This window comes from Emys orbicularis, chromosome 2 (genome assembly GCF_028017835.1).
Source record: "Emys orbicularis isolate rEmyOrb1 chromosome 2, rEmyOrb1.hap1, whole genome shotgun sequence".
Taxonomy (NCBI): domain Eukaryota; kingdom Metazoa; phylum Chordata; order Testudines; family Emydidae; genus Emys; species Emys orbicularis.
In genome coordinates this window covers 112,932,861-112,956,480 of record NC_088684.1, presented here as the reverse complement: position 1 = coordinate 112,956,480, position 23,620 = coordinate 112,932,861, and the positions used below count along the sequence as shown (strand labels likewise).

Below are 23,620 nucleotides of genomic sequence, written 5' to 3'. Positions count from 1 at the left end.
ATGAAGTGAATATTGTAAAATACTAAGCATAAATCAGCACATGCAGTTCTGTGAAATTACAGTTGAGAAATCTGTGGGAGATTTCCCTGTTTATTCAAAACAAACAGCTCTCCTATATCAGAGGGGTAGCCGTGTTAGTCTGAATCTGTAAAAAGCAACAGAGGGTCCTGTGGCACCTTTAAGACTAACAGAAGTATTGGGAGCATAAGCTTTCGTGGGTAAGAACCTCACTTCTTCAGCTCTCCTATGGTACTCCTAGAGAGGTGGTGTGATTTCCCCCAGCCTGAAAGAATCCAGTGAAAAATACTTGAAAAACCCACAAAAGTGCTGTGAAAACATATACTATGTTTACTTTGTAAGCCTATTTATTCAGCCAGTTATTGCTGTTCTGGGCTTAACCTCTGACCTTTACATTTGGATTTGTCATGTTGGCTAAACAATTGAAAAAATAGGATGGATAAAAATCAAATTTTTAAAAAATCCAGACTTAAATCAATTTAAAATTGACAAGAGGAGGTTACTCACCCTGTGCAGTAACTGACGTTCTTCGAGATGAGTGTCCCTGTGGGTGCTCCACTCCAGGTGTTGGTGCGTCCCTGCGCCTTCGCTCGGAGATTTTTCGTAGCAGTACTCGTACTGGCCACGCATGCGCAGAGGCTGCCCCTCGCTGTGAGTCTAGGATAATAGTACGCATGCGTGGCCAATCTCAGTTCCTTCTCTACAACGGAGGCTACCCCAACTCCGAAGTAGAGGGGAGGAGGGTGGGTAGTGGAGCACCCACAGGGACACTCATCTCGAAGAACGTCAGTTACTGCACAGGGTGAGTAACCTCCTCTTCTTCTTCTTCGAGAGATGTCCCTGTGGGTGCTCCACTCCAGGTGACTTAAAAGCCGTATATCTTAAGGAGGTAGGGACTTCGGATCTGATAGGAACGCCGTTGATAGTACAGCCCTGCCCAAACGTATATCAGATAGAGGGCCTTGAGTAAGGGCATAGTGTTTAACAAATGTGTGCTCAGAGGACCAGGTGGCTGCTTTACAGATATCAGCCAGGGGAACTTTGCGTAAGAATGCTACAGAGGCAGCCATAGATCTAGTGGAGTGTGCTCTGATGCCGTCTGGAGGTGTAGCTTTCTTTATCTGATAGCACAACCGGATGCACTGGGAAATCCAGTTCGAAAGTCTCTGGGTAGAAATAGGCGTACCTTTGGGACGCTCCGCGATGGAGACAAAGTCTGGAAGAATTTCTAAAAGGTTTGGTTCTATCCAAATAGAAGGACAAGGCCCTACGTACGTCTAGTGTATGCATTGAGGCTTCGAATGAGTTCGCATGTGGCTTCGGGAAAAAGGTTGGTAAGTGTATCGGCTCATTAATGTGGAATGACGAGTGTACCTTAGGAAGAAAATTGGGGTGTAACCTGAGGGTAACCTTGTCTTTGAAAAATAGCGTATATGGTGGGTCTGCCATAAGAGCTGCTATTTCTCCTGCCCGCCTGGCGGAGGTAATTGCCACTAGAAATGCTGTTTTCATCGAAAGGTGTAAAAGGGAGCACGTGGCTAGGGGTTCAAATGGTTGCTGAGTTAGGCAAGATAGAACTAGATGAAGGTCCCACGGAGTGGTGGGTGGTTTTATGTCTGGGTATAGGATTTGTAGTCCCTTGAGGAAGCGCTTGGTGATCGGATGAGCAAATACAGAAGTATCATCGATTTTGTCATGAAAAGTTGTAATAGCAGCTAAATGGACCCTGATGGAACTGGAAGAAAGGCCGGATTGCTTAAGGCCCAATAGGTATTCAAGTATGAGCGGAAGAGATGCTGACGTGGGACTAAGTTGTTTAGTTGAACACCAGTGTGTGAATCGTTTCCACTTACATAGATAGGTGGTGCGAGTAGATTGTGTTCTGCTATGTAGGAGCACTCTGAACTTGTTCAGAGCAATCTAGTTCGTTTTGGGAGAACCATGGAGGAACCATGCTTTGAGGTGGAGCATGGGTAGGTTGGGGTGGAGAAAACGGCCGTGTTGTTGTGATAGGAGGTTCGGAATGAGAGGCAAGGGGATTGGTGGTCGAATCGACATTTTGGTGAGAAACGGAAACCAGGGCTGTCTGGGCCATGATGGGGCAATTAGGAGCACCTTGGCCCCATCTGTTCGTATTTTTATCAGGACCCTGTTCAGAACCGGTATCGGGGGAAACGCATAGAGTAAGTTTTGGTTCCATGGGATCATGAATGCGTCTCCCAAGGAATGTTTGCCTAGCCCTGCTCTGGAGCAAAAATTGGGACATTTCTTGTTTTTTGCAGTTGCAAAGAGGTCTATTTCTGGGTAGCCCCAAATGCGAAATATGTTGTGAATGGTGTGCTCGTTTAATTCCCATTCGTGATCCCACGGGAAACATCTGCTTAGTTCGTCCGCTGTGGTATTCATCACTCCGGGAAGATAGGCCGCTGATACCCGGATGTTGTTCGCAATGCACCAGTTCCAGAGCTTCAGAGCCTCTGTGCACAGAGAGTGGGATCGAGCTCCCCCTTGCCTGTTCACGTAGAACATGCATGCAATATTGTCTGTCATTATGCGTACGTGTTGGTTCTTGATCAGTGGCAGGAACTGACGGCACGCATTGCGAATGGCTCGAAGTTCTAGGACGTTTATATGGAGAGAGGACTCGGTTGAAGACCAAAGCCCCTGGGCTGTGTGGTGAGACATGTGTGCACCCCATCCTGTCAGAGATGCATCGGTCGTCAGTATGAGGGATGGAGCCTGCTGAAGAAAGGGGACTCCAGAGCAGAGGTTGGAGTGAATTGTCCACCACTGTAGAGAATCTTTGACTCGGATAGGTATGGAGAGAGTCTTGTTTAAAAGGTGCACATTCGGTCTGTACACTGTGGCCAACCACGCTTGGAAGCACCTCATGTGTAGACGTGCATTTTGGACGACGGAGGTGCACGAGGCCATGTGACCTAGTATTTGTAGGCAGTCCCGGACAGTCACCTGGGGACTGTTGCGAATCGTTGTGGCCAGTTGACTTATAGAATTGAAGCGGGCTGGTGGGAGAGATGCCAACCCCGTCCGGGAGTCTAGGTATGCCCCTATGAACTCCAGATGTTGAGTGGGGTATAATGTGGATTTGTTTTTGTTTACTTGCAGGCCTAAAGATAGGAAACAATCGATGGTAAGTCGTATGGATCGGAGAGCTTCGTCGAACGTTGAAGCTTTGAGGAGGCAATCATCTAGGTAAGGAAATATTACGACCCCTTGTTTTCTGAGGTAGGCTGTAACTACGGCTAGGATCTTGGAAAAAACACGGGGGGCCGTGGACAGTCCAAAGGGGAGAACCCGGTATTGGAAATGTGTGGAGCCGAGAGTAAAGCGTAGGAATCGTCTGTGGGACGGGTGTATAGTCACATGAAAATAGGCATCCTGTAGGTCGAGGGCTGAAAACCAGTCGCCCTGCTCCAGCGCTGGGATTATAGTGGTGAGAGTGACCATCTTGAACTTTTGCTTTTTGACAAATTTGTTGAGCCGCCTGAGGTCGAGGATTGGTCGCCATCCCCCATTTTTCTTCTCTGTTAAGAAATAATGGGAATAAAACCCCTTCCCTCTGTGTCGTTCTGGCACAGTTTCTACTGCTCCCAGTTGAAGGAGATGCTGCACTTCTTGGAAGAGTAGTTGCTCGTGAGATGGGTCCCTGAAGAGGGATGGGGAAGGTGGGTGGGTGGGAGGGAGGGAGAGGAAGGGGATGGCGTATCCAATTGTAACTACCTCTATGACCCATTTGTTGGATGTAATTTGTTGCCATTGATGAGAGAATGGTCGTAGGCGGTGTCCAAAGATAGGTGTGCCGGCTGAAGTGGGAACGCTGTTTTCTAAACCCTCGACCAATGCTTCAAATCTGCCTATTAGTTGGAGGGGGTTGCAGCGCCCCTGTAGAGTTAGGACGACGACGTTGGAATCTTGGTCTTTGGCGTTGTTGCAGCTGCTGTTGTTCCTGCAGTCTATAGGAATGTTGTGTAAATGCGGGGTAGCGTGGTCGTTGATAAGGTTGGTATCTAAATTGTCGTCTTCTGGTCGCAGGTGGCTGGAGGCCTAGGGACCGGAGGGTTGCTCTTGCGTCCTTCATCGAATGAAGCATGTCGTTTGTGGTGGAGGCAAAAAGTTTTTCCCCGTCGAAGGGAAGATCTTCAATGGTGCTCTGGACCTCTCGAGGGAAGAAGGAGGAAGAGAGCCATGAACCCCGTCGCATGACCACTGCTGTGGCGGTCGACCTTGCTGCAGTGTTAGCTACATCGAGGGCCGCTTGGAGAGCGGTGCGTGATATGGTTTGTCCCTCGGAAACCAGAGCTGTGAATTGTTGTTTCTTCTGCTCTGGGATGTGATCAATAAAATCCATGAACTTACTATAGTTTTTGTGGTCATATTTTGCAAGGACTGCGGTATAATTAGCTATGCGAAACTGTAGCGTCGAGGATGCATATACTTTACGGCCGAAGAGGTCCAGGCGTTTACTGTCTTTGTTGGCTGGGGTGGAGCGGGCGTACTGTTGTTTGGCCCTCTGGTTCGCTGCGTCCACTACCAATGAGTTTGGCGCCGGATGGGTAAAAAGGAATTCAGAGCCCTTTGAGGGGATGAAATACTTCCTGTCCGCTTGTTTACAGGTAGGTAGGCTTGTGGCTGGATTCTGCCAGATGGATTTAGCGGGTTCTAAAAGGGCTATGTTGATTGGCAATGCCACTCTAGAGGAAGAAGAGGGCTGCAGGATGTCTGTTAGCTCATGCTGTTGTTCAGTGACTTCCTCCAAGTTAATTTTTAAGTCACCGGCAGCTCTTTTAAAGAGGTCTTGGAATTTTGCATAGTCATCCGACGGTGTTGGAGGAAGGGGAAGTAAGGCTTCCTCAGGCGTTACGTCGGGCTCTGCTGGAATAGGAGCAGGACTCAGTTGCTCCTGGGAGTGTGACGGTGCTGCCTGGTATCTTATGTCACCGGCAGATCCATCACGTGGCGGTGCTAAACCGGCGTTGCGCCTGGTCGAAGTGCCGTAGCGCATGCGTTCTCGTGGGTACGATACCCATGGTGCCCAACATTGCCATGGTGGTGGGTAGGGCATAGGTGGTGCCATCCAAGGGTTCACTCCCCATGGGGCAGGATCCTGATAACAGGCTGAGGTGATTTGTTTGTAACCCCTGTTGATTGGGGTGTGGGAGCCTTGATCAGGAGAAAAAACTGCCTGTGGATCAGTTTCCTCCTCACTGGAGGAAGGTTGTTCTGATCCTGAGTCATGCACTGGAGAAAAACAGGCAGTCATCAGGGGAGACTGCAGAATAGGTGACACCGATAGATCTGCTGTCTGAGTAAATTGAAGAGGTGAGGCTCCTGAATGAGGTGAAAACTGTGGAGGAGGAAGTTGCCCTGAGGGAACATTCCTCTGAGCAGGGGTTTTGCCTTTGATCTCCCTGTCAGTCTGTGCCGCGGTTGCCGGTGCCGTGGTAGGTGCCGGGGGGGCAACATCAGCCCGCTGAGGGTCAGCCAGGGCGGGAAATGTCGGCACCGCGTCCATCTCGGTGCCGAACGGTGCCATAAACGAGGCAGGCAACTGAAAGCCTGAAGCCTCGGCACCGGAGCCTCGTGCCGCCGCCGCAACCTGAGGCGGCTTTCCTGCAGTGCCTGAGGAGCCCGGCTCTTCAAAAGTGCTGAGGCGAGGAAACACAGGCAGGGAAACTGTTGACCTGCCTGAGGCACTTTTGTGCCTCACCAACTTCCTTGTTGGAGAGGGCTGCCCCTTCTTTGAAGTTTTCTTCAGGTTTTTTGAAGCAGGGGGGCTGTGTCGGGCAGTAGAGCCGGAGTCGGGGGCTGGGTCTGAAACTGACCTGAGAGACTTCTGCAGGAGGAGCAGTTTCAATTTGAGCTCCCTGTCCTTTCGTGCCCTGGAACTGAGTTTGGTACAGTGGGCACATTTTTGGGGAATGTGTGTTTCCCCCAGGCATTTTATACAAAGAGAATGGCCATCAGAGAGTGGGATAGCATCCTTGCACTTAGAGCAGCGCTTAAAGCCTGTGGAGCCAGGCATGGTAGAAGCGGCTGCGGCTGAGAGAAATTTTTTTTTTTTACAGATAAAGAACTAATAAACTAGACTAACAAGAACTGACAACAAACTAACTACTATAACAGGTAATTGTAAGAAAGTGAGGGATTTCCTAACGAGTCTGCTGAGCTCCGTCTCAGGCCGGGGACGGTAGAGAAGGAACTGAGGAGATTGGCCACGCATGCGTACTATTATCCTAGACTCACAGCGAGGGGCAGCCTCTGCGCATGCGTGGCCAGTAGGAGTACTGCTACGAAAAATCTCCGAGCGAAGGTGCAGGGACGCACCAACACCTGGAGTGGAGCACCCACAGGGACATCTCTCGAAGAACAACCTATATTTAGACCTAAACTACTTATAAGCTATTAAAATAATTTACAGTACATGAAAATAAACTTCAAGCAGTACATATTTTCAGCTGTTTTAAAAGAAGTCAAACGACTGAACTGGTGGCACTCACTCACTAAGCACCAGGAATCAGTTTGAAATGCTAAAACAGCTTTTGACAGTAGTCTCTTCTGCAGGTGCAGAGACTATTTTCTTCATGTCCGTTTCTTCAACCAGTTCAGTTCAATGACTGGTTTCTCAACTTTGAATAAACTAAAGGGGAATTGGAAAAAAAAGTAGGAAAGCCTGTTTTAATATTCTGAATTATAAATAAAAATGAGGTGTGAAGATGAGATGTTCTAGTTCTAAAATCTTGAAGGGCCTGATGACCAGAAACCACAATTTCAATTCACTAACAGATACTTCCTTTGTTTAACAAAACAGTTTTAAAAGCAAAACACGTTTGATAAACTTTATCTTATGTATCCAGCACACTGAAGGTAGTTTTATAGAATGAATAAAACCAAATTTAAAAAAAAATATTGGGTGTGTGTGTGTAAGCAGAGTCAGGATGAGCTCTACCCTGACATCTGGTGGTGAGTTGTGGAAAAGAACTTCAGGGGCTGATCTGGTTTGCATAGGCACACCCACCCTGTCTAGCATGAGCCCAAATGGTCACTTTGGCTGCTGTGGGATACCCAGTTGCTCTGTTATTGGGGCAGGAAGAATAAAGTGTTGTTACCCTGATTATGTGAACCAAGGACAATGAAACTGTTTTATGACAGAGCGACTCGCCATCAACTAAGTAGCACTCGCTAGACAAGGGACATGGGTTCCAAAACCCAGTGAATTGAGAGGCTGGGGACAGGTATTTGTACCTGATGGTATGGGCCCGAAATACCAACTGCACCTCCTCTCTCCCCCCCTACTGTGGAATATCAGAGCTAATTTTAATTCCAATAGGAGTCTACAGGCTGCTGCTGGATTCACTTTGGGCCAATGGTGCACCAGCACTGAGGCTCCCCTACTACAAGCTGAAATCACTAAAGAGCTAAAATTACTAAGAGCTGAAATCACTGAGTGCTGGGGGGGGGGGGGGGGGTCTGAAGATATGTTTCTGAGTAGCTGGTGGAGCAGAGAAGTTTGCAGGATAACTGGAGCAGCTTGCGGAGCAGAGTGGTTGGCAGAGCGGCTCACGGGATGGCTGGTGGAGCGGCTCACTGTGAAGGCTGCAGCAGAACCCCATGGAGAGGCGGGGCAGTCGGCCTCTGATCACGTAAGGTGCCCCTTCTTAACACTGCTGCCCCCCCAGGCTGGGAGGTAAAACTCCGTAGATAAACTTTTGAACTCTGGGACTGCACTGACCAGGGACAGACTTTTGGGTTGTTGGACTTTTGGGACTTTGGGTGATTTTTTGGGTTGCTGGACTTAAGACCCTAAGGGGAAAAGGACACTGCCAAACTTACTTAGGGGGGATGTCTTTTGCTCATGATTTGTGTTATGAATCCGGTTTGTGGTGTTTCCCCAACATAATGCCACATTGTTTCCCTCCCTTATTAAAAGGATTTTGCTACACTCAGACTTTGTGCTTGTGAGAGGCAAGTATTGCCTTAGAGGTGCCTGGGGGGTGGTCTGTAATTGTCCCAAGTCACTGGGTGGGGGCTCGAGCCGGTTTTGCATTGTGTTATTGAAACAGAACCCCTAGATACTGAACCCGGCCCTTGTTGCTGCCAACTCAGACGGGCAGAAGGGTTACGTGTGCATTTAATTTAGTTTTCCATCCACATATAGCTTGAAACAAGTCTCATGTAAAAAAATTAATCAAGTAAATATGAAAATGCTTCACTCATTTTCTAACATAATAAAAATGGAAAAATTAAGAACCTGAACAAATGAATGTTAAGCTCTAACTGCTTAAATGTGTAGATACACTGTATCCTCCTTGTTAGCAAAAGTACATTTTAGCATAAAGGTTACATTTCATTTCAAATCAACATGTTTTAAGGGTTACCAACCAATGAGAATCAACCTTACTTCAGGAAACTAACTACAGAGTACAAATGCAAAACAAGATTAAGAGTCACGGTTTCCTGCTTGCCAATTTAAATCAGTTAAAACTGGTGATGTAAATCAATGTGATCATGGACTAATCTGCCATATTTTGGATGTTAAAGCAGACTCATCCTGAAGTAAGATGCTGAGCCACTCCAAAGTCTGGAACAGGGACTGAAGTGATCATTGTAGTTACATCTCAACAGTGACAATCATGCTGAAAGTCTTGGGGCTTGTCTACACTTGAAACACTACAGCTGCACCACTGTTGCGCTTCAGTGTAGACACTACTACGCTAACAGGAGTTCTCCTGTCAGGGTATGTAATCCAACTCCCTAAGAGGCAGTAGCTAGGTCAACGGAAGAATTCTATCAACCTAATGCTGCGTAAGCCGACCTACCCTCTAGCGTAGCCATGCTGCTGAGGGGTGTGGATTTTTCATATCCCTGAGCAATGTAGTTGGGTTGACTTAACTTTTCAGTGTAGACCAGGCCTTAAGCTATGTCTACACTTACAACACTATGCCACTGTAGCACTTCAGTGTATATACTCTCACTACAGTGACGTAAAGGGGTCTCCTGTTGCTGTAGTTAATCCACTTCACTGAGAGGGGTAGCTAGGTGAACTGAAGAATTCTTCCACCCATCTAGCATGGTCTGCACAGGGACTAGGCTGGCTTAACTACATCACTCACACGTGTGGATTTTTTACACCCCTGAGCGACGTAGCTGGGTTGATTTAATTTTACAGTGTAGACCAGACCTTATTTGGGAATCTATATTCTGCTCTTCCATTTCAATAGTGAAAGTTTTATGCAATGGCATATTTGATCTTTAAGAATTAAATATTTTCTGCATTTTGAGATGAACATAAAACCTATCTAATCTTGCTAAACAATTGCTGACGTTTATTTTAGACCATTTATTTGAGAAGAATTATCCATTTTCATTACTTCAGCTAATTTGTTCACCAGATCCATACCTTATTAAACTTTAGACATGCTGAGTCAGGTAAGTTTTTACATTTGGTAATCATTACACATTTGCCACCCAATTTGCTGCACGGAGCAGCAGATTTCACATTTGCTACAGTTAGAATGAGAAAGTTACCTAATGAATAAAATATCGTAAAGACTAAAAATAATGTGAGCTAGCCAAGGCCTGAGTGGTGATGAGTTGCAACCTGAGTTGCAGCTCTCTTCCTCCTCCGACCCCCCTCAACAGGGGGGGACTGAGAAGAGAAGAGATGCTTAGTCTTCAATCTGACTGTACCATCACACACCAGAGTGAGAATTGATATACCAAATAGTTTTATAAAGCAATCCTTATGAATCATGAAAGAAAAAGCAAAAAATTAATTTTATTTTTGCTTTACAGTTTACCTCGAGCAAAAAAACTGAAGCATTATAAAAAAATTGCAAGATGTTTAACTGTAGGGGTTATATCAAATTGAAATTTTAGCCACATGCATGCAATCTGACAATATATTTAACTTTTAAAGAGCAATTAATGCAGGTTATCTAAATTAAACTACTCAGACTTGCTCTGGCCAAGACAGCTGTCTATCAGTAATCATTTGTTCAACTTTGCCCCCCAGATTAGAAAAATGAAAATGTTCATACATTTCTGCATACTACTGCTCTTTGAACATACTTTGATTAATGTATCAGATACATTTAAAGGGATACCGCAAACTTGAAAACATCATCTGCCTGAAAAAATTTACTCCTACTATAGTTGCAAGTGACAAGATTACAACTGAAAAAAGCAAAAAAAAATTTCAGTGTGCTTTGTGCAGTTGACAGCACTTTGATTATACAGGAAAAACAGCAAGACAATCTCTACAGTTACTGAAAAGGCCCTACAGACATTAACAGGAAGCTGAAAAAGCTACAAGATTTCTCCAGCACATAGAAATGAATTAGAGAAGCAACTACAAGAGCGGCAACTGTTCTAAAACCACCTCCACTTTCTCTTGCTAAAGACCTATCAAGCCTAAAAAGTGAAGATGCAGGGAAGATACAGAATTCCAATGCGACCTTGGGCAAGTCACTTGGCCTCTGTGCCTCAGTTCATCATCTATAAAATGGAGATAACAGTAGTTCCCTAGCTTACAGAGGTGTTGTGAGGTGTTCAGATACCATGGTAATGGGGGCCAGATAAATACTTCAGATAAAAGCCCACTGTAGCTTTTTCACCTTTATTTTTATAAAAGGACACTTGAATGGAGCAGAAAGGAAGCAAAATTGGATGGAAAAATTTCTAAAGGCTTTAATTAATCAGTGGTTACAGAGCACTCAAAGTTTAAAATGCTAATTATTTTGACCAGTGTTCTCTCTTCATACAACCTGTTTCCATTCACACTCCCCAAAGTCATTTTCATCAGTCAATTTTAATCAATATCTCGGTTCCAGTTGCCTGATACACATGCAACAACCAGAACCACAGAATCTGGTGAAGTCAGCTGATACTACCCAGGGCAGATCACCAAATTAAAATGTTGGTGTGTTACTTTACATGAAGAGTTGTGAACTAGAAGAGCTGTTTTTTTCCTGGACATATTCAAGGTAAAACTGGAATGTCCCCTTCTGGGAACCTGACTTAACAGCTAGACTCCTAATTCTGCAAAGTTCATCTGCAGGGCTGAATGGACTGCCTGTAGCATTCTTGAGCCATATTATTGAGATTAACTACCAGGAGGCATTTAGCCAAATTTCTGCAAACTACCGTAGTTTTGGGGTTTGAGCACACAGCTTTTATTGGATCTCCAAAAGCCAGTGAATAGCTGCCTTCTCAATATCCCAAGTAAGACTCCTTCAAGAATTCCCTGGATAGGCATTCTCAGGTGGCTCTCTCAGGTAAAAAGGTGCTCAATTCTTCAGATCAATGCATTCATTTCTAGGACATTCTGTTCAACAAGGCAGAGAGATTCAGCACATTCAGAATACTGACTGGAAAGTCAAGATAAAAATGAAGTGGCAGTCCCAAGGAGCATTCCTGTAATAGTTCAATAATTCAAAAACCGAAGCCTTCTTTAAGTTGGTTTCTATTCAGTTTTTTTAAACAAACTGCACCGATTGCCATAAACTATTTCAGTTCAACCAGTTTATTAAAACTGAATTAAACAGTCATTGACAGTTTCATGGCTACATTATATTTTAACATTTTAGTTATGCAAGGATACATTAACACTTAGAAACATGCTGGAAAAACACTACTTTAGTCTCATTAGAATTGCTACAAAAAAAGTCAGTACTTTAGGAGTTCTAAGATTCCTGCTTCTCTTGTATCATGTGACTGATTCAAACAAGTAGCTCTTTAATTTATTTTTCTGAACCAGTTGTACAGTTTCACTTCAACCTTAAAACCTCTATAAAAACCACAGCAAATCTTCATAATGCAAAATTTCACTCTTAAATGAAGTTTTACCATGGTTTGTGTTAATCTTGATATCTCCCAGACATTGGCACACTTCTGACATTACTAAGCCTGTGAAAAACAACAACTCTGAAATCCCTTGTATACAGAAAACTGCTTTCCAGTGCAGTAACAGAAAGTCACCCACACCTTCCTCGAAGGGCTGCCATCTTGGATTCACATAAGGCTGTAACACTAATAGGAAAATATTGACGTTAAAGAGTTTAATCTTTTACTACTCTGCAGTGCAGGACAAATCCTCCTCTCAAGGTTAGCTGTAGTATTCCTGCATGACAATCATTCAAAATTTCTTGCCTCCAGTGTAATGCACCCAAGATTGTATAGTTTTAGGATATTAAAGCTTGTCTTCCGTTTTGAGTATGAATATTTTTGTTTGAGAATGAAGCCAGGTGCTCCAGGATATTTCTGGATATAAGGTAGACTACCTCAAAATATAATCTACAGAATTACTGTCAGAATTGCAAAGTATCTAAAGGTTTGTCCATAGAGGATAACTCACAAAAGCTAAGAGAATTAACTAAAGGTGAAGTTAAGGTGCATACATTAAAGTGCATTACACCCCAAAGTGGATGCTCTCATTTAGAAGTAAAATGGCCTTAGTTTGCTGTAGCTTGATCCTTGGAATTAAGGCTACTTTACTTCTGAATGCAAGGATCCACACAGGGATTTAATGCACTAATATATGTGCATTAGCTTTACACCTTTAGTTAGTATGCCTACTCTCATGTAGAGAAGCCCTTCGTCTTCAATTTGACATTTCTAGCTAATTGTAGCCCAGACAGGACTCAGGATTCCCAAGGCTTTTTTGACCAAATAAAGCATTTCAGGCAGATGGAACAACAGTACCAAGTGGCTTCTGGCCAAGCACCTATGACATTAAAATTAGTTTATTTTAATCTTGTCTCTTTTATATTGCCCTAATCTTTTTCATATTATTTTTATTGATGTTTTAGCAGCATACACAAACCCTTAGGGTATGTCTACACTACGAAATTAGGTCGACTTTATAGAAGTCGATTTTTAGAAATCAACTGCATATGTCCACACTAAGTGCATTAAATCGGCAGAGTGCGTCCTCACTACCGTGGCTAGCATCGACTTATGGAATGGTGCACTGTGGGTAGCTATCCCCCAGTTCCCGCAGTCTCCGCTGCCCATTGGAATTCTAGGTTGAGCTCTCAATGCCTGATGGGGCAAAAACATTTTCATGGGTGGTTTTGGGTACATGTCGTCAGTTGCCCCTCCCTCCGTGAAAGCAACGGCAGACAATCGTTTCATGCCAGACACCAGGGCGATTAGAAGAGCACAGCAAGGCACACTGAGCATCAGAGAGGGTTTGAAAACCAGTTTCCTGACTGGCCAGACTTCGGTGTGACAGTTGTGTGTTTCTCCTTGATGCAAACCCACCCCCTTTGTTGATTTTAATTCCCTGTAAGCCAACCACCCTCCCCCCTTCGAAATAAAGTAACTATCGTTTTGAAACCATGCATTCTTTATTAATTAAAAAAAAGATAATGGACAAGGTAGCCTGGGTGGGGTGAGGGAGGAGGGAAGGACAAGGCCACATTGCTTATTGTAGCCACACTAAAAATCAAACTCTTTGAATGACAGCCTTCTGTTGCTTGGGCCATCCTCTGGAGTGGAGTGGCTGGGTGCCTCCCCCCCACATTCTTGGGCATCTGGATGAGGCGGCTACGGAACATGGGAAGGAGGGTAGGCGGTTATACAGTGGATGCAGCAGGGGTCTGTGCTCTTGTTGGCTTTCCTGCAGCTCCAACAGACGCTTCATCATGTCCGTTTGCTCCCCCATTAGCCTCAGCATCGCGTCCTGCCTCCGCTCTCTGCGCTCACTTAATTCTTTCCTAGCTTCTGCCACTGAATGCCTCCATGCATTAAGCTGTGCCCTATCAGTGCAGGAGGACTGCATGAGCTTGGAAAACAGGTAATCGAGAGTGCGTTTTTTTTCTCTTTCTAATCTGCGATAACCTCAGGGATGGAGGTGATAGAGGGAGTGTAGAAACATTCTACGCTCTGCGATTCTGGGGGACTGCATGGTCACCTATGCTGCCGAGTTCGCCACGCTGATCAAACAGGAAATGAAATTCAAAAGTTCCCGGGGCTTTCCTTGTGTACCTGGCTAGTGCATCGGAGTTCAAAGTGCTGTCCAGAGTGGTCACAATGGAGCACTCTGCGATAGCTCCCAGAGGCCAATACCGTCAATTCGCATCCACACTACCCCAAATTCGACCCAGCAAAGTCGATTTTAACGCTACTCCCCTCGTCGGGGAGGAGTACAAAAGTTGATTTTAAGAGCCCTTTAGGTCGACAGAACAGGGTTGGTTGTGTAGACGCGTTCATTTTTAAATCGACCTAACCCCATAGTGTAGACCAGGCCTTAGAAAAAAATTTCAGAATCAAATGCATACTGGCTTAGATTTTTCTTTTTGATAGCACTTTATTTTTTTCAATGTAAAAAAGCAATACTACTGATGCAGAAAAGGTGGTCAACAAGGATTTTTGTATGAATGGTCGACAGTATGAAAAAGTAACAATTTTAGGGGTACTGAAAACTACCAATCCTAATCACAAACACAAATCTACATGTTGTGCCTACTATTCCTCCCTTAATATGTGATTTATGCAGAGTCCCTGGAGTGACAGCTGTTGCAAACAGAAACAGGTACTTAGGAACCATAATGAAATTTAGACGGGGCAAAATTCAGCAGCCCACAGAAAGTATAGTTGTACCTATTCCAGATTTTAAGTCAGATTTGAAATTCTACTTTCCCTTCAAGAAAAAAGTTCACACTCAATATGCAAGTTCTGACTTCAAAATATTCCTTTTGCATACAAAGATAATTAAAAATCTTTTTAGTCTAGTAAGGTAAATATGGGAACAGTCCAACAGTGCTGTCTTAATCCTTTTCTTGTTCCATGCTCCGGCTGAATGGTGCCTACAAGGAAATGAGGCTGAGGTAGCCAAAAAAAAAAAAAAAAAAATGAGCTGCAATCTCCACTCTGTGGTGGGAGAGGCAACAGATGACCAGTGTTTCCCAAAAACTAGGTGGCACAACCAGAAACATGCATCTCTTGGAACCTCCAGTTACTGTGCTCCTGGTAGAAATACTGCCAGTCCTTTGGGGGCTAAACTGCTCCAATACCTGGGGGCCCTCTCACGGATACTGAAATGTAATTTGCAGCTCCTTGCATGAGGTGAATTTGAACTATGAAGTCGAATTCTCTCAAAATGGAGTTATTCTGCTGAAAAATCACCACTTGAAAAGCTGAAAAAATAAGGCCCACCTACCCCAAGATGACCCAGTATAAGTCACCTGATATGAGAAACTAAAATTCTGCACCTGGTGTACTCCTATTATATTTCCCAGTATCGCAATCCTAGTTTGCTCTCTGTAAAAGTAGGTGAAAGGTTACTAACAGCTATTCAACTCAGCTTCAGATAAACAATTAGATGCATTCAACAAACAATGGCAGCAGTTAGCTTTTACTTGCTCTTATAAAATAAGAGAGCAACATATCTAAATCCAAGTCCATGGGCAACCAGTGTTACTATGTAAAATAAGCGAGAAACTGGCCATTTCCTCACTCTACCCCCCCATATAATCAAATGTCTAAAATAGCTATAAATTTACATCAACAAATCAGCCATTCTTACTAAAATTAGCCCATAGGTGCAACTAGGTAATGTGGCAATGAAGCAGTTCACTGTACTGGTCTTTAAACCAGAATGCTTATTTTGCATTTTCCTTCCTGAGTCACTATACATATATTTAAAAAATACACAAGTACACAAAACACTCCTCAATGGAATATGGCAATGCCATATTTTTTTAACAAAACCGTTTTCAAGCAAGTAAAACAGAGCTATTTTAAATGCTAATTCATTAGACTTTTCAGTGTAATATGTCAGTTTGACAAAAAGGTGCCAAGAGCTGTATATGAATATCTGATTTTCAACCCAGTCACACAAGTAAATTATATAACCTACTTTGTCTCAGTGTCAGGTTACTGAAATAACATTAATAAAGTTTATTTTAGTCAGGCATTATGTTTCTCAGCTTTCTAGAAAACCTGTTTTAAACAGAAAGCTAACTTTAATAGAAATGATGGCTTCTGGTCCATTAGGAAACAAAACAACTAATTTACATCAATCTTTGCAGAAAGCTTTCTTAACAAAATTAAGTGTCCATATATTACATAATGGAAAAAAGATGTGGACAGACAAATTACCCCAGAGGAATGGGGTTTGATTTGGAAAAGACCTCAGTAACACAATAAAATTTCTTTCAGATACTGTTCCAACAGTACCTCACATCAGTCAGGTTAAAAATATAAAAAGGAAATAAATGCTGGAGAAATTATAGTGAAAGATTTTATGCTTATCCAGTGGTCAATGTCCAGTCATTAGAGTACTGGGATGCAATCCATAACCAAATATCACAAATTGTTGGATATTTATTACCAAAGACTCCTTTGGTAATCCCGTTGGGGCTTCCTAGTGGAACTGGTCACACAAAAGGAAAAGAAGAATTGGTCTCATCTGCTAATAGCTGCTCCACTATTGACAGCCTCATACTGGAAAAAGAAAAACAGACCACCACAGAGGAATGGTTCAAAAAAAATATGGGAGGTTGTGGTTATGGAAAAATGAACACCAATTAACCCAACAAACAGAGGGCAGACTGATAATTAGATATTTGGTTACCTTTTATTCAATACTCAGACAAAATACACCCATCTTTTTTTAAATATTAACATTTGATAGACATGCCTTGTCTTAAATAAGTGTATATAGAGATTTCATTCAATTTAATAAAATCACTAGAAACAATACAGGTGTTGTGAAAATGCTTACTCTAATATGGTAACACCCTGTTTAATAGAAAGATTTGATGATTAAATTCCTGTATAATGTCTCTTTATACAAAAGAGAACTGTTGTAATGATAGCTTGGTTTCTGATATTTACCAGGCAAGGATTCGTAAGCTTGTTTAAACCTTCCTAAATAAAGAGCTTAAAAAATAAAAATGAAGCTTGCTTTATGTTATTCAGAATAATCTTTACTTTAAAATTAATTTTAATGCTATACTTCATAAATAATGCACATTTTGTACATATGGGCTCAAGTTTTGAGTTTATCTTAACAGACTTTTCCTTTTGAAATGTACGGCTTTATTATTTTGTATTACTATTTACTGCAATTTGTCCCTTCACACAGTTTGGCAAACATTGCTTATTGTTATGAAGGTGACAAGTTCCTAGACTTCTTTGCTACTTGTACTTGTTTCACAAAGAAACCTTTTAACCACAAAAGCAGAACTTTCTGCCTCGAGACAAGAGTTCTAAGCCAATCAGGAACTGAATGTCTTCAGATCCTGGGCTGTGTTCCAATGCAGCAGTCACTGATTTGTTAGACATGCCTAGTAGCTATTAGTCAGGGGTTACTCGCAGTCAATGACCTAAAGTTACATTACCATTACTTTACCATAGGGAGCCATACAGCCGCCTCTGAAGCCTCTCAGTGCTAAAACAAGAACAAAAGAGCCACTCCTAGTCACTTTTGAGGTTTTAAAGTTTAACAAACCCATCTGAAAGTATAAAGCTAAAACTTCTGAAGTCTGCCAATCATCTTGGATCACAACTTCAAACCCATTTGCTTCCCTACTCTAAAATCCCATTTGCCTTCTCTTACAGAGAACTGTTTTATAGCAAGTTCTTTGATACAGCAAACACCACTCCTTAAACCCGGATTCCTTCAAATTAAATGGAGCAAGAACCCTGTTAAAGTGATCACTTGACAGCATAGGTTATTCTAATGCACAAACTGCTTTAACAAAGCCTGGTCCATCTGTTAAAATGTCTATTTACAAATGCAAAAAAATATTTTGAAAACCACAAAAGATGGAAATGTCTTTTAAACTGTGTTAGAACATAAACTGGTAATGTTTCAGATAAAATGAAAAGGTATTCTCTTTCTCAAAGGAATTTATTTCCTACTCAAAGGACACCTTTGAAGCCTCAAAGACTGGAAACGTATACAACATAGGTCTTTGAAATAGGCCTGCTCCTTTCTATAGGTCTGAGAAGACTTGCTTGTGAAATTTGAGTTGCCACAGCATATTATTTCAATAGATCTATGCCTGCATTGATCCATTTTACCTTTTATTTCACTGGATACAAGTTTAGACTGGTTAACTTTGCAGCCATAATTCACCACAACGAAGGATTTAGATTTAAAAAACCAACAGCCAGCCAATAAACTGAAACCCACACTAGAGCACCAATAATAAAAGCAACTTTTTCCCCACTCTTAAAAAGGAAGAAAAAGTTAGCAGGCATAAGATACTTCAGGCAACACCCCCACTTACTTAACTAATGGAAGCTGTTTCATGGCCGTAAAGGTTAGACAAATTAACACAATCTGCTATGCCCTGGAAAGCCCAGCAATGCAAAGAAAAATAAAGACTGCAGAAAATATTTAAGAGTCACACTATTTTCCACGTAGGCAAAAAAGAGGCTAGTATTCAGCAGTCAAAACAGCTTTCTGCATCTATTTTATAGACGTTGTTTTGAATACTTAACTGACATGAAAATTAGACACTAAACTAAGCACTCAGACCATGACTACACTACAGCTATAGAGCCACAGTGCAGGCGCTTCCTACATCGATGAAAGGCTTTTCTTGATGTACTTAATCCACCTTTCTAAGAAGTGATAGCTAGGTCAATGGAACCTTCCTACATCCACACCAGGGGTTAGGGCGACCTAACTATGGTGCTCAGAGCACCAAATTTTTCACCGCCCTGAGCAATGAAGCAAGGTCAATATAACTTCTAAGCACTGACCAGGCCTCTAAGTTGAATCATAAGTGTTACCATACAGAGATCTTTCTAATGAAACAGTAAAATTGTCAATTTGTGTTCTGTCTTTAAAACCATTCAAAAAGGGGGTTTTCAAACACTTTTTTGCAACTGTGTCACTCCGGCTCTTCAATATTGTAGTGTCTAGTAATTTACAGCTAACATGCTTTTGCAATTTAAAAACAATTATGATATTTAGTTAAAGGAAAATCCAATGCTGTGATCTGCATATGTCATGGTGTTGAGGTGTGAAGAACACGGGCTAACTTCAGAGGCAGTATGTAATGTGGTACAAGCTAGACCTCCTGGCCTTATCTACACTGGAGAATTGTCATGTTAAATGGCCAAAACTGTGGTTGACACCAATAACATTTTTGCATACAAAATCATCATCAACAATGGACAGGTATTTACACAACTGCTTTGAATAAGGCTGACTATCAAGTCATTCATCCCTGTGTTATCTGCCTGGTTGCAATGATCAATGAAGAAACAAGGTGTAGCAGTTGTAATGGTACAAATGAACCTCCAAACATGCCAGTGCACCTGCTCACTATTCAGTGATAGCTCAGACAAGCTTCTGGCCTGCTCTCCCTCCTCAATGTCCTCCCCTTATTCCATGCAGGCCTGAGAACAGGCATGGCATCTGCAGTTTGTGTGTGTAAATGTGTACCAGGCTGTAGCTCCTGGCCTTCAGAGCCCACATGTAGTACTTTCTGCAGGACAGAAATATTGGAATTAACTGAATTAAACCAGAAATGTGACTACAAGAAAAACAGACATTATGCAGTTCAAGGGTGCTGTTGTGCCGTGTATATCCAAAAGAGCATTGCTTAGTATGGCCTATAGTGTTGCAGCTTGCACTATTGTAACCCCACCAGTTCAGTTAGTAGTTTAATTATCTAGTGCAGATGCAGCTTAAAAGCTTAAAAATACCTCAATATGTGAGTGCAAAAAAGTTTGTCTGTGTAAATTACACAACAAAGATAGGTGGTCTCCAGCCTGGTCTAAACCTAAAATTTAGGCTGACCTAGCTACCCCGAGAGTCGTAGTTAAGTCAACCTAAGTGCTGATATAGATGCTATGACTTCAATGAAAGAACTCTTCTGTTAACCTCGCTACCGCCTCTCGAGGGGGTGAATTAACGATAAATCAACAGAAAAATCCCTTCCATCACTGTAGCAAGCATCTACACTACTGTATAACAGGCGCACAGCTGCAGCACCATAGCTGGGCCACTGTAACGTTTGAGTGTAGACAAGCCCTCAGTTACAACTAAGTTTGTGCATTTTTATTATAAAGGAAGTCTATACATTTTTTCCTGTCTTTTCAACCAGAGAAATATCAAGAACATCAAGCGAGTTCTTCCCTTGTTATAGAGGACTTCTTGGAGATTCTCAGGCTTTAGGCTGTGAGCTCTCACACCTTAACTGAATACCCAGGAGTATTCTATCTTTATACAAGAGTCTCTTGCTCTCAAATGTTCTTTGGAGTTCAATATGTAAACTAAAGTACCACTCTCAAACGCCTTCCCCTCTCAACTGCTCTATTTTCAGTAAGTTGTCAAGCAGTTTCACTAAATCTCTGGATGACCAACAATTTCCAAGATAGAAAGGATCTGAATTTCTATTATAAAACACAAATTTTTAAAAAGAAAAAAATTCAGGTCTTCATACATCATAAAGAGGGGGAAAGGACATGCCTAATATGTAGTTCTCCTGTGTAATAAGCATTCAGATCAGATCGCCAATCACACTGTACAAATGAATTAGCTGAACATTTTTGGTAAAACAAAGTGAAATACCCGACAATCCTGGGATACTCGTGGTCATAAACTTGAATATCACATTAAGACAGCAGAACATCATAATTTTTTGTGCTGCTTGTTTTCAGATCAAGTTCATCAGTTTATGGCCGCCATCTAACACTAGAACTTGATGGCTGACAAATTAAATATACAAATGCTTTATGTTGCTAGTTCAAAAGGAAGAAAGTTATTGACCCGTCAAGTAAAGATGTGACACATTTTCTAGTGTAAATTAAAATCAATAAGACTTCATTACTATTTTTGCAGGAGTTTGGAACCCAAAAGGTTGGCAACTATGCATTTTTCTGAAATGTAATTTATCATCAATTTAGTTATTGTGCTTTGTTAGTAGGTCTTCTACAGGAGAAGCAAAACAGCTGTTCCTTTTGTAGCTTGAGAGAGGACCTATAGCTGTTTGAAAATTATTGTAATATGACACTAGACGAAGAGAAGTTTAGCAAGTTTAGGCATTGTGGTAGAAACAACTTCCTGCACAAGCAGTTTAGAATGACCTGCAGTAACATGCTGGAAGAGAGGTTACTACCGGGCATGCAAACGCAATATAAATATCACATGCTACCTCCTGTATTTTTCTTTCACTTGCATTAAATATGTATGGAATTAACCATGCTGTTCTTAGCTCTCATATTTAGCTACATATTATGAATAAGTTACAGTAGCACCATTCCTCTTCAATCTCCAAAAAGACAGAACAATACATTTAAAGTCAGGTTAGGTTTTCACAGCAAGCTATATATACACAGCTCAAAAGCAAGTAAGCTGAATATAAGAGGTACTAAATGATTGATACAGACAACATATAGCTACTTTACAGTATTAAATTACAGAACATGAAAATGTGAAATGAAGTTGACTCAAGATTGGATTAATTTTACCTTGTCTGTTCTTGCAAAATAAGATGTGGTTCTACAAAAAACTTGACACGCAGTTTCAATCGGTAAGGAGCTAGTCCATCCATCTGCTGGGAGATCCTATTTCTCAAATTCAGCCATAAACTCTCTCCTTTGCTGCCAGTGAACTGCAGTCCAAAGTAATCAACTTCTATAATCCCCAACCTTCTGCATACCTATAACAAAAACGGAAGTATTGTACAAGTGGATCTACAACATAGCTAATACCAAAACCATCACCCAAACACAGAAGTGTAGCTTTTTTAGAACTGCTCACACACATTACAAAACCTCAACACTCCAATAATAAAGTTATCTTACTGAATCACTTTTCAGTAAGAAGTCATCAAAACTAAGCAAAGCATTAAAGAAGCTGTTCAGATGGCAACCTACAGATATGTATATGAAATGGCAATAAAAACAGGAATCATCTCTGTTGGTCCAAACACACATCACAGGAGTTACCACTATTTTTTCCCCAAAACTTAGGCACCTAAGTAAGAGTGACTTGATTCTCTATGATGCTGAGTTTGGAAAATAGATGACTAAGGGGAGATATGACAGATCTATAAAATCAGGAATGGTGAAGAGAAAGTAAATGTTATTTACCCCCAAAGAACCAGGTTACTCAATGAAATTAGTAGGCAGCAGGTTTAAAAACAAACAAAAGAAAGTATTTCTTCACACAAGGCACAGTCAACCTGTGAAAGTCATTGCCAGGGGATATCATGAAGGCCAACAGGGTTCAACAAAGAATTAGTTAAGTTCACCAAGGATAGCTCTATCAATGGCTATTAGCCAAGATGGTCAGGGAAGCGATCCCATGCTCAGAGCCTAGGTGTCCCTAGCCTCTGATTGCCAGCTGCTAGAACTGGATACAAGGGAACCCACAGTGAACAGATCACTCAATAACTGCCCTGTTCTGTTCATGCTCTGTAGCGCCTGGCACTGGTCACTGCCTGCACAATAGGATACTGGGCTAGATGGATCATTGGTCTGACCCAGCACAGCCCTTCTTATGAGCATCAGCAACTCCCAAGAAAGCCAAGGGCACTTCTGAAAACCAGGCCACTTGTTTAGGTGCCTAACGCAGGCGGAGTGACCCAGGTCTGGCTATTTTGGGCAACGTGGAGTCAACTGAGCAGGCAGCAGGGTTCAGCTGGGGCAGGGAGGGCGGGCAGATCGGAGACACCAGGGTAGCCCCCTCCCGGCCACGTGTCTAATGCTTAGGGGAATGTTTGCGGTGCCACGCGGGGGGAACCCCGAGCACAAGCCGGGGTCAGGGTGGGCTCCATGCGCAGGGGGGTCCCGCCCCGCCCCATCACCCCTGCGCCTGGGAAGGACGAATTCGCCGCAAGGGGAGGGGAGACGCGGAGGCCTCTCCCCACCCCGCGGGGTCCCTTCCCGGGGGAGACCGAACATCCGAGGGCGCCGCAGCCTCTGCGGCCAACATGGAGGAGGAACGGGGAGACGCGCCGCAGGAAAGCAGCAGAAGCACCAGCGGCTCCTCCTGCCCCCCCTCTCCCGCGCAGCAACCGCCCCGTCGAGGGCGGTGGGCGCGCCGGGGAGCGTTAGCTAAGGGCGCGCGAGCCCCGCGCGGGGCAGCCCCCACCTCGCGAAGGGAGGGGCCGGGGTGCGGGATTCGGGGTTGGTCGCGTTCTCCGCAACGGCTGCGGCTTCAAGGGCCGTTGGGGAGCCGCGCGGCTGGGAGCCCCCGGGGCGGCGGCTCACCTGGTTGAGGCAGTCCTCGCCGTTGGCTTTGGCCTCCACCTCCACCTCCATCACCACCGCGTCCGGCCTGGTCACATAGCACAGCATGGCTGGGGCAGACATCCACCGCCAGCGCGGCCCCCGCCTCGGACACCGGAGCCGCTGCCGACCGAGCCACACACCCTGCCCAGTGCGCCGCGGTCCCCCCCCCCGGCCACTCGTCCGTTCTAGCCTCCGGTGCCGCCTCTGCCCTGCACTCCCGTCGCGCTTCTTTAGTGCCTGCTTCGCTCCGACCGGCCGCCGGCGCGGGCACCCCCCCATATATCCGCTCCGCCTCCCCGCCTCCGCCGCCGACCGGCAACAGCCGGCCAATCACAACGCGTCTCTCATCGCTGCAGACAGTCGCTCTCGCCAATCAGAG

At 43.5% G+C, this 23,620-nt stretch overlaps 1 protein-coding gene across 1 annotated transcript in view; it reads right to left on the bottom strand.

Annotated features, from left to right (window-relative positions):
* Positions 1–23,322, bottom strand: part of MYLIP (myosin regulatory light chain interacting protein) — a 29,043-nt gene extending 5,721 nt beyond the window's left edge. Inside the window, exons 1-2 of the mRNA XM_065398857.1 lie at positions 23,221–23,322; positions 21,475–21,665 (exon numbers count right to left, since the gene is read on the bottom strand). Coding sequence (XP_065254929.1) covers positions 21,475–21,665; positions 23,221–23,322 — 293 coding nt within the window. The remainder of the gene's footprint in view (positions 1–21,474; positions 21,666–23,220) is intronic.
* Positions 23,323–23,620: the final 298 nt, after the last annotated feature.